The sequence below is a fragment of the Chrysochloris asiatica genome, unplaced genomic scaffold, assembly GCF_000296735.1.
Source record: "Chrysochloris asiatica unplaced genomic scaffold, ChrAsi1.0 scaffold00212, whole genome shotgun sequence".
NCBI lineage: Eukaryota > Metazoa > Chordata > Mammalia > Afrosoricida > Chrysochloridae > Chrysochloris > Chrysochloris asiatica.
In genome coordinates, this window is record NW_006408730.1 from 318,934 (window position 1) to 330,129 (window position 11,196).

The 11,196-nt window shown below is 38.3% G+C and overlaps 1 protein-coding gene across 1 annotated transcript in view; it reads left to right on the forward strand.

The window, feature by feature from the left end:
• The window catches only part of PIKFYVE (phosphoinositide kinase, FYVE finger containing), a 106,517-nt gene that overhangs the window by 40,896 nt on the left and 54,425 nt on the right, over positions 1-11,196 (forward strand). The window contains exons 12-15 of the mRNA XM_006872731.1: positions 5,709-5,768; positions 7,354-7,483; positions 7,908-8,088; positions 9,098-9,172. Of these exons, the coding sequence (XP_006872793.1) occupies positions 5,709-5,768; positions 7,354-7,483; positions 7,908-8,088; positions 9,098-9,172 (446 nt within the window). The remainder of the gene's footprint in view (positions 1-5,708; positions 5,769-7,353; positions 7,484-7,907; positions 8,089-9,097; positions 9,173-11,196) is intronic.

Sequence of the window (11,196 nt, forward strand, 5' to 3'; positions counted from 1 at the left end):
TATGCCTGACCCAAGCCATGGTATTTTCAGTAACCTCATGCATGCGAAAACTGGGCAGTGAATAAGGAAGACCGTAGAAGAATGGATGCTTTTGAGTTATGGTGTTGGAGGAGAATATTGAAAGTGCCATGGATGTCAAAAGAACCAGCAGATCTTTGTTGGAAGAAGTGCAGCCTCAGTGCTCCTTGGAGGCCAGGATGGCCAAACTTCGTCTCTCATACTTTGGACATATTGTCAGGAGGGACCAATTGCGGGAGAAGGATATCATGTTTGGTATGGTGGAGGGTCAGAGATAAAGAGGAAACCCCCAGCGAGATGGACTGGCAAAGTGGCGGCATCAGTGGGCTCAAGCATGGCAACAATAGTGAGGTTTGCCCAGGATCGGGCCGTGTTTGTGTTCTGCTTTCCTTGTGTATAAGGTCACTATGAGTTGGTTACTGACTCAATGGCACCTAGCAACAATGACATGTTGGAAAAGTCAGACATTTGGAATATCTTCAGCATCTAACCAGCCTTGTGCTGATCTTTGTAAAAGAAATTATGAATGGACACTATAATATCTGAATGAGAATTTCATTGAAAGGTTTGTGTTAGATTCTTATTTATGAATATATTTAGGTTTCCAGGATCCTGAGATATTTGGAACCATATTATATTAAGGTTGACTAACTTGTGGCGTTAACGGAAAAGCACTGTACTGTGAACTGCAGCGTTGGCAATTCAAACCCACCTGCTTCTTGGAAACCCTATATAGGATCACTATGAGTCAGAAATGACAACACACATAACAACAACAACACGGTCCGCAGTTTAACCTCACCAGCTGCGTCTGAGAAACCCTATACAGGGTTGCTATGATTCAGAACCATCTCAACAGTTCTTAACAACAGCAGCAACAAGGGCTTTAGAGGATGGTGCTGATTTTGTAGGATAAGCACTGGACTTTGAACCACTAGGTCAGCAGTTTGAGCCCACCAGCTGCTCCATAGGAGAAAGAGGAGGCTGTTTGTAACCTCGGAAACCTTGTATAGCACTTAACAACCACAAGGGCTTTGTTGTTGTTGCTGTTAAGTACCATTGAATCAGTTCTGACCCATAGCGAACAAAGAAGGGCTTTAGGGCTATTTAAAATGGAGAAAAGAAGACTTGGTGTAGCCTTTAGGAATTAGGGTATCTAGAATAAATTACATTTACTTTGTATCTGTCTGAAGAAGAACTAGGTTTAGTAGTTAGGGCAGTGAGTGTTCCTCACTGTGCCTGGAAGTGCCTATCTGGCATCTGAATACCCACCTCTTAAGCCATTTGAACTGTAAGGTCAGTAGTTTAAGCTCACCAGCTGCTCCTTGGAAACCCTATACAGGGTTGCTATGGGTCAGAGTTGTCTCAACAGCACTTAACAACAACAAGATTATTGAAAGACATGCGTGCATTGGATGAGAGGCTAGGTAGATGGGTGACTTCAACGTTTTATGTTCAATCCTGAATCCATGAAATGAAAAATCTATATCTAGAATTTTTTAATTGTAGTAAATGTACAGAATCTTTTGCCTATTCACTAAGAACATTTTATAGGCGATTCCAGCATCTAAAAGGTGATTATTACGCTGATCTCTTCAGTCATTTATATCCTTGAGATTCTATAATTTAATAAATGTCATTGGACTTCGTATTTCTCTTTTCAGTTTTTAGCATACTAGCAAGAATTATCCTCTTTTCATGTTTCTTGTGAAGTTGAAATATGAGGAAACCTCAGTGTTGTAGATAAGATGAACATTGCTTACTAGAAAGTTGTTGTTGTTAGGTGCCATCAAGTCGGTACCAACCCATAGCGACCTTATGCACAGCAGAACGAAACACTACATGATCTTGGGCCAACCTCACTATTGTTCCCATGCTTGAGTCCATTGATGATGCCACTTGGCCAGTCCATCTCATTGGGGGGTCTTCCTCTTTTTTCTCTGACCCTCCACCCTACCAAACATGATATCCTTCTCCAGCGACTGCTCCATCCTGACAATATGTCCAAAGTATGAGAGAGGAAGTTTGGCCGTCTTGGCCTCCAAGGAGCACTCTGGCTGCACTTCTTCCAAAACGGATCTATTGGTTGTTTTGGCAGCCATGGCACTTTCAGTATTCTCCTCCAACACAATAACTCAAAGGCATCGATTCTTCTGTGGTCTTCCTTATTCACTGTCCAGCGTTTGCATGCATATAAGGTTATTGAAAACACCATGGCTTGGGTCAGGCGCACCTTAGTCCTCAAGCTGACATCTTTGCTCTTTGACACTTTAAAAAGGTCTTGTGCAGCAGATTTGCCTAATGCAATATGTTGTTTGATCTCTTGACTGCTACTTCCACGAATGTTGATAGTTGATGCAAGAAGAATGAAGTCCTTTACAGCTTCAATCTTTTCTCCGTTGATAAGAATGTTGTTTATTGGTCCAGTGGTGAGGATTTTTGTTTTCCTGACATTGAGATGCAATCCATACTGAAGGCTGTGCTCTTTGATCTTCATCAATAAATGTTTCAAGTCCTCTTCACTTTCAGCAAGCAAGGTTGTATCATCTGCATATCGCAGGTTGTTAATGAGTCTTCCTCCAATCCTGATGCCACGTTTTTCTTCATAGAACCCAGCTTCTCATATTATTTGCTCAGCATACAGGTTGAATAAGTATGGTGAAAGAATACAACCTTGTCGCACACCTTTCTTAATTTAAAAACATTCAGTGTTCCCATGTTCTGTTCGAACAACTGCCTCTTGGTCCAGATACAGATTCCTTATGAGCACAATTAAGTGTTTTGGAATACCTCGCAATGTTTTCCATAGCTTGTCATGATCCACACAATCGAAAGCCTTGCGTAGTCAATAAAGCATAGGTAAACATCTTTCTGATATTCTCTGCTTTCAGCTAAGATCCATTGGACATCAGCAATGATATCTCTCATTCCACGGCTTCTTCTGAATCCAGCTTGAACCTCTGGAAGTTCTCTTTCAATGTATGATTGTAGCCATTTCTGTATTACCTTTAGCAAAACTTTACTCGCATGAGATATCAAAGAGATTGTTCGATGATTTCCACATTCTTTTGGGTCAACTCTCTTTGGAATGGGTACAAATAGGGATCTCTTCCAATCAGTCGGCGAGATAGTTGTCTTACAAATTTCTTGGCAGACATGAGTGAGTGCCTCCTGTGCCACCTCACTTTCTTGAAAGATTTCAGTGTTTATTCCATCAATTCCTGGTGCCTTGTTCTTTGCTACTTCCTTTAATGCACGTTGGACTTCCTCCCTAAATATCATTGGCTCTTGATCATATGCTACCTCTTGAAGCGGTTGTACATTAACCATTTCCTTTTGGTACATTGTCTCTGTGTATTCCTTCCATCTTCTCTTGATGCTTTCTGCATCATTCATAGCAATCCTGTAGAGTGTTTCCACGGAGCATCTGGTGAGCTTGAACTGCCAACCTTGCAGTTCATATGGCCTTGCAGTTTTGTGCATTATCTCACAGCGCCACACCAGGACTCTGATCTTCCCTGTAGTCGCGTGGATATTATTAGGTCTCTGTGAGTCAGAAGTAATTTACTGGCATACAACAATAATTTAGTTGGGTATGTGTGGTCTCTATCTTGCCATTGTTATTTAAAATGAAATACTCTTTCTTTAAGATTGTTTTCTATCTTCTAAGACTGAGGGCATTTGGAGTTATAAAGTTGATAGAAATTTCTATACTTAAAAAATTTACATAAGCAAATTCCTTTTTTTGAGTAGCATATGAAACTGTAATAATGTGATTATGTGGCTATATTAATTTTTCATTACTGGTCTTGGAGTATTGTGTGGTTAAAACAGGTTTTATAATGTGTTGCAAGCACAAGGTGAATAATTCTTGGAAAGTTACAAATTATAAGCTAGAGAAAAAGTGAAAGTTGCTATTTGTACAATTCTGTAAATGAAATTCTATCTCTGTGAAAATATCAGCTAGAGGAGCAAATTCATCAGCATTATGGAAAAGCAGTTGATCAAATCCAGAATGTAGGGCATTTCATAGGATATGTTGTTGTTGTTGTTGTTTTGTGCCGTGGAGTTGGTTCCGACTCATAGTGACCCTGTACAGGGTTTCCAAAGCTGTAAATCTTTACGGGAGCAGAAAGCCTCATCTTTCTCCCGTGAAACAGCTGGTAATTTTGAACTGCTGATCCTGAGGTTAACAGCCCAATTCGTAACCATTATGCTACCAGAGTTCCTTTCATAGGATATAGGCCCTTTCAAAATCTAATATCATGAAAAATAAAGAAAAAGTGGGGGACTTCTAGATTGAAAGAGAATAAATGAAGAAACAATCAAATGCAATGTATGAACCATATTACCTACATGGGTTTGCGAAAAATGACATACATTAGAGATCTTTTGTGCTAATTGAATAAGTTTGAATATGGATTGATATGTCAGTTTTCTGAGGTGTGTTAATAGTTTTACTAGAGAAGGAGTCCTGGTGTGGTAATAAAATGTTGGATCAATTTCATCACTTTTGTTATTGCAAACAAAAAAGACTTTGCAGTGTTTGGTTAGAATTTTAAAAAAACGAAAATTCTAATTCTTAGTAAGTAAAATCAATATGTACACAAATGCATGTTTCAATTTTAGCATATAAAGGAAGGCTTGTAAAGAACAATATGTTAATTGAACAGGGGTTGACATTATTTCTGTGAGGGAGGAGCAGAAATAAAATCAACCTCTATCTTTACTTGCTGCATACTTGGTTTTCTTTGTCATGGCACGCTTGAATTTTCTAGGTAAATATTTACTCTGTTTTCTGATTTGTTTGAAAACATTAGCTTATAGAAATATTGACTTTAAAAACCTCTTAGTTTATACATGAACTTTAAAAGAATTTTGTTGAGAAATTTTAAGGACATGAGATGCATTTGTGGTTTAATTTGCGTATTTGAAAGAACCCCATTTGAGCTATTCTTGGCCACAGACCCAGAGAAAAATCTCAGGGGGAAGTAAAGAAAAGTTTCACTTGCAAGAAGAATTTTTTATGTTCTAAAAGCATTCAAAGTATGCTTAACAGCTCACTTAAGACAGTGACTTAGCAGTGTTTGGTTAGAATTTTTGAAAAATGGAAATTCTAATTCTTTGTAAGTAAAATCGATAAAAATTCTAATGAATGATATTATTTGTTCCCTGCCATTGCCACTTTTGTATTAGTTTTATAGCTTGTATTCTTAAATTAAAGAGCACTTTTTATGTTTTTCATTGGGTTGCTTCTCTACCTGTGAAATACCTTGATTCTAGAGGAAGTGATTATTTGTTAAAGAATATAATAATACATGAGGAAAATGATGTGACTTTTTAGGCATTACATATAAATTGCTGAGGATCTCAATTTTAATAAGCCAGTTGAATTTTGATACGGGAAAAATGATCTGTTAAAGATTATCTGACCTTCTTACTAAGATGAACTGTTTCATGGTTCTGTTGACATATCAATTCAGGACTTTTGAGTTCAGTATAAAATGTACAGAACAAGTAGTAGAAAGAGGCTTTTTAGCCTAAAACTTCCTCGGATGTGCTATGCAATGATGGTTTTTGTATGAGTACGACTTTATATGTGGGTGTGTTCTCTGTGTAATTATGTGGGCATGTTATAGTCATATGTCTCTCCTTTCCTTCCTCCCCTTTGTTCTCTCCTTGGTAAGCAGAGTATTTGATTTCTGACAATGGAGGACAACAGCTCTCAATAAGTGATGCCTTCATCAAAGGTAATTTTACCAAAAGCTGTACATGGGATGCTGTCTCTCATTTATGAGGATATACTTAAGGGTTAGCAGATGAAGGGATATAGAGTAGGTGCTAAAAATATATTTGATTATTTTACTATTATGGGAACCCAGCTTTTAAATGTACATAGTGACATATTGAGAATCAAAAGTATAAGTTTGGACTAGGTTTAGGAGAAGGAGGTCTCTGAATTGAAAAATTGCTTAAAAACCTTTTAAAGAGAATTTAAAGTATTCTTTTAAAGGCATTTTATGTTTTTCTGTATAATGAATGTAATATTAAGTATTGATAGACATAAACATTAAGGATTGTCAAATTGTCAAAAAGCCCACAGGCACATCTTACCAATTGACGATGCTGTTTGCCCTGCAGAGTTGGGAGACAAAGAAGAGGCTAAAACTAACTTTGCTAGTCAATGGCTTAAACAAAAGAAAGATTGAAAAATAACAGCCTTTCTTACCATTCTTTTCCTAGCTTACTTATGTAGTATAGCTGACGTATTCACTTAGTTGGTACAGAGTAGTACACAGCTTGAACTTCAAATAATGGGAGAAAAGTTTCCTTCCCAGTATGTCCTCATGACTCTAAGGGTTTCAAAGAAGACCAAGCTGGTACAAGGGAGTCCACGTGTGGCTGACCTCATAACCTGGCAATGCTTATAAATTCACCTCGAAATATGTGGTTTTACTAGAAGTTTATAGAACAGTTCACATAATTTAAATGTACAGTTCTCAATACCTCAGACATATGAATATATGCCTTACTGAGAAGCCTGATGGGCTCTTTGGTTGAAATTTCTGATGGTTTGATTGGTTTTATTTAAGAGGGGAAGGTTGGAGAATTTTTGTAAGTGCTTCCTACCTCTTACCATTAAAAAAAAAAAAAAATTCAGTATCTTTTGTGTAAAATAAAAATTTTGACTATTAATGTTTTTGGTTTTGATCTAATTTTCAGCCTTTTGACTTAGGATTTTATCTTGTGTTGAAATTAATTGCTGCTATTTATCATGTTTTAATATGTCTGTATTTTATTTTGTGTTCAGCTTTTTTTTTTAAAGGTTTTTGTTTAGGTCTTATAAAAGAAACCGTTAAGGCTTGTCTGCATAGCCTTTTGATGTCACCATCTACCTTTTCACATGTGTTTGAGCTGAACGTTTCAAAGTCCAGCCCCCACTCTGTCACATGTTGATCTGTCAGCATTCACAGTTCTGTTGAACACACATTTCAATTTGTGATTTTTTAGGGAAAATTTACTTCCTATTTTAAAATCTCAAGATAAACAAAAGGACAGTGTAAAAATATGGCTTTATTTAGTTTTGAGAAGGTCTAATTATTGGCCTGAGAGTTTTTCACAGTTTTGTCAGTGATTTGGCTATTGCTAATTACTGGCAGTCTAATTACTTGATTCTTACTTATTTATACACACGCTTTTTTCTTTATATATTTTGCTTATAAGTTGATTATTAGGTCAACTTAAGAAAATTAAAAGAGAAGCTGATAATTTCTAAAATAGAAAGTAGCATAAAACATGACAATGACGTAATAACTTATTTCACTCTTTACTTAGAATCTTTATTTAATCGTCGGGTAGAGGAAAAATCCAAAGAACTTCCTTTCACACCTTTGGGCTGGCATCATAACAACCTGGAGCTCCTACGGGAAGAGAACGGGGAGAAACAAGCCATGGAGAGATTGCTGTAAGGCAGTGAGCTGTTTCATTTAATTTTCTATTTATATACTCTTTAATGACTTTTGATAGGCATATGCATAGTTCCTTCTCCTTAAAGCATTAACATTATCTAGGAAATAAAGCCTATTCTGATGAAATGTGTTATAAAACAGGAATCCCAAATTGTGCTTTACTGTCTCCATTGTAATGTGCCAACATTTCATTTCAGCTAATTAAAGAAGATACCCTGATTATAGATATTCACAGATTTTATTTATGTGACAAAATTTTAAGATGTAGATAAACTAAATGAGTACAATTGCCCTTACAAGATCTTATCTGTGAACCGTAATTTATATGCTCCTTTCTTTATAGACTGCTTATTGCATTTAAGAATGATTGTCTCTGGTAGTAGTAACTGTGTTAATTTCCCTCCTGTAACATTTTCGTAGTTCTGCTAATCACAACCACATGATGGCACTCCTCCAACAGTTGCTTCATAATGAGTCATTGCCACCATCTTGGAGGGACATCATTGTGCCACTGGTCTGCCAGGTTGTACAGACAGTCCGCCCTGATGTCAAGAACCGGGATGATGACATGGATATCCGTCAGTTTGTTCATGTTAAAAAAGTGAGCTCTGCTAGTGCTTTCCTAATGCTGGGAGTTGATGAGGCTCTCTTAAGTTGACTACTAGTCAGTCTAGACAGAGTCAAGGAGGCTGGGTGGAAAGTGACCACCTTTGCTCGGAGCTTCCAACCACTTCTTCCTGGTTTGGTCACAGCTGAGGAAGTAAGATTGAAACAGATGCAAATTTGTAAAATATGAGTGAACCGATTTAGTAACTGGGACAGGAAAATTGTGAGTTGATTCCCTGCCAGGCACTTAATCTCCTTCTTAAAAAACAAGGGCAACATTTGCATTGCAATGCAATCAAATTTCTTGAATGGCAGAGATGTACTAAAATAGTAGTGCCCCTCCATGTGCTAACATATCGGTGCCCTGATCAAAGATGGAAACCAATCTCCCGCATCTAGCTCATGAAAAGACTCAGTATATCCTTTTCTAGTTTCCCATTCCAGGACTTCGACCTGTAATTTTTCCCATTGTGGTTAACATTCCACTTCACCCCAAATTGAAAAATTCCGGTTTGTTCTGATTTCTCTGAGTTGGCCATGATTGAACGGGTCCAAACCTGTTTGAAGCCCTACTATTGCTGCCTATTCGGTGGGTACTTAGGGCCCTTGGAAGATGCTCAGAGGAAGTGATAGATGAATGGAACCAGATGAGTTAGGTAATGGATGAGTTGAAAATCCTGACAAACATACTCATATTTCTTCCTCTTTTGCTTTCTCTTCTTGACACAACAGTTATGTGTAATTAAACAGATTAGTCCTCTGAGAAATAGTGAAATGAAAATTATCACTGGTTGAAAAGAAGCAGTATGAGGGGGCTTTAAAATATTCATGAAAAAATAGAATTAACATGTAGTGCGATTTTTTCCATGAATTTTTTTTGAAGCCTGGAATTTTTTGTTCTTATTTGATCACACAATAGTTAAAGTTAAAAATTAAAAAAATAATGGCTGGAATCTTCAGAGTATATCATTGAATGTGAATTATTTCCCTAATTGTTTCATTAGATCCCGGGCGGAAAGAAGTTTGATTCTGTTGTTGTCAATGGCTTTGTTTGTACCAAGAACATTGCACATAAAAAGGTAATATGATTTAGTTTAACAGTGGCTCTTTAGAAACCTTTACTGAACACTTACCTGTATGTACTAGACCAATAGGATTTTTTTGTTTTTGTGTTTGTTAAATGCCATCGAGTCGGTTCCGACCCATAGCGACCCTGTACAGGGTTTCCGAGGGTATAAATGTTTACAGGAGTAGAAAGCCTCATCTTTCTCCCGCGGAGCAGCTGGTAGTTTCGAACCGCTGACCTTAAGGTTCGCAGCCCGATTCGTAACCACTCCGCTACCAGAGCTCCAGACCAATAGGATAGAAAGGAAAAAAAGACGCATTCCCTGCCATTGAGAAGGTCATGGTCAAGTAGGGAAGGAGCCCTGGTGACACAATGTTTAAGCTCTTGGCTCTAACCAAGCAGAGGTTCACACCCACCAGCTGTTCCATGGGTGAAAGACGTGGCATTGTTTCTCTACAGATCACAGCCTTGAAAACCCTAACAGGCAGTTTGGTAAGACCATATACTCTTATGTGGACAATGTAATTGACTCGATGTCAGTGGGTCTGGTCTGGTTTGGTCTAGTAGGGGAGACAAACATGTAAAATTGTGTTACAGATAATTTATGCAATAACAGAAATGCTGTATTCCCTCCCCACCCCCATTTTAATAGCTATAAAATTGGGATGTATCTTAATTAATGACCAATCTTAGCATTGTGCCCTCATGATGCAACAGAAGTAAAGTGTCAGGATTAGGTTAAACTCTGTATGACAGGCTGAACTAAGATAGGAGTTTATTTCTCATTCATTTAAATCTAGTGCAGGGCTAGCGTGGCCCTCTTTGGTGTCTGAGATCCACCTCCTCTTCTCTCATTGATGCTTCTTGTATGGCTGTGACCTCAGTGTCCAGGACAGTGGATCCACATTCCAGGTAGCAGAATAAAAGAAGGGACAAGAAAGAAAAGGTTAAGGTCTTATGTCCCATCTCTTAAGACGGGATCTTAGAAGCTGCCACACATTCTGTCCTAGAATTTAGTCACATGGGAGCTGGGAAAATGTGCTGTCTTGCCTTTGTGATTAGCTAAAGTTGAGGTAGTCTTATCGTGGAGAAAAGGGAGATGGCATTGAGAGACAATAAGCAGTGTCAGCCATAGTGTGAAATCTTTAACTCTGTTCTGGAGGTTCAGGGATTCTATACTGACATTCAGTTATCCTTGACTTTTTCACTCTGTCATCAACCATAAACATAAAGGAGTTGGGTGGCATAGCCTGGTGTATTAGGGAAACTCTGAAATCTTGAAGTGCAAGGTAGGAAATGGCACCAGTTAAGGCTGGAGGATGCAGGCAAGGACCTTGGGCTTTGTGCCCTGCTAAGGTCTGATTCTTAAACTAAAGTTTCTCTTGTAAGCCTTGTTTAAAATGTAGATTTCTAGATCATGTTGGCTCTGTAGAATATGACTGGACTGCTACCACTAGGTTGACAGTTTGAATCTACCAGCTGCTTCTTAGGAGAAAGATAAGTCTTTCTGTTCCTGCAAAGATTTACAGCCTTGGAAACCCTATAGAGGGTCACTATGAGTCAGAATGGACTGGACAGCACTTAGCAGCAACAACATGCCCAACCCCTATAACTTCATTCAGGGTTTTAGGGAGTTTGTGGATAAGTGGGTGTGTGTGATGGGGAAGGGAGGAGGCGAGGCGTCTACTGTTTGCTAATCCTCAGATCACATTTTGAGAAATATGATAGTAGCATTCTCCAATTTTGCTGTATTTCAGAATCACCAAGGGGATTTGTTAGAAGTAGAGATACCTTGGCCTTACCTCTGTAGATACTGATTAGGTTACGGGTAGAACCAAGGCAGGTGTCTAGCTTGAGAAACTGTATGGATGAACTGTAGTCCTGGCTTTGCACTTCTCTCAGCAGTCTAATACCTTATTAGTTGCATCGAGTTGATTGCAGCTCATGGTGACTTCACGTGTTCAGAGTAGAACTTCTCCGTAGACTTTCTAAGGTTGGGACCTATTTGAAGCAGATCACCAGGCCTAACTTCTGAGG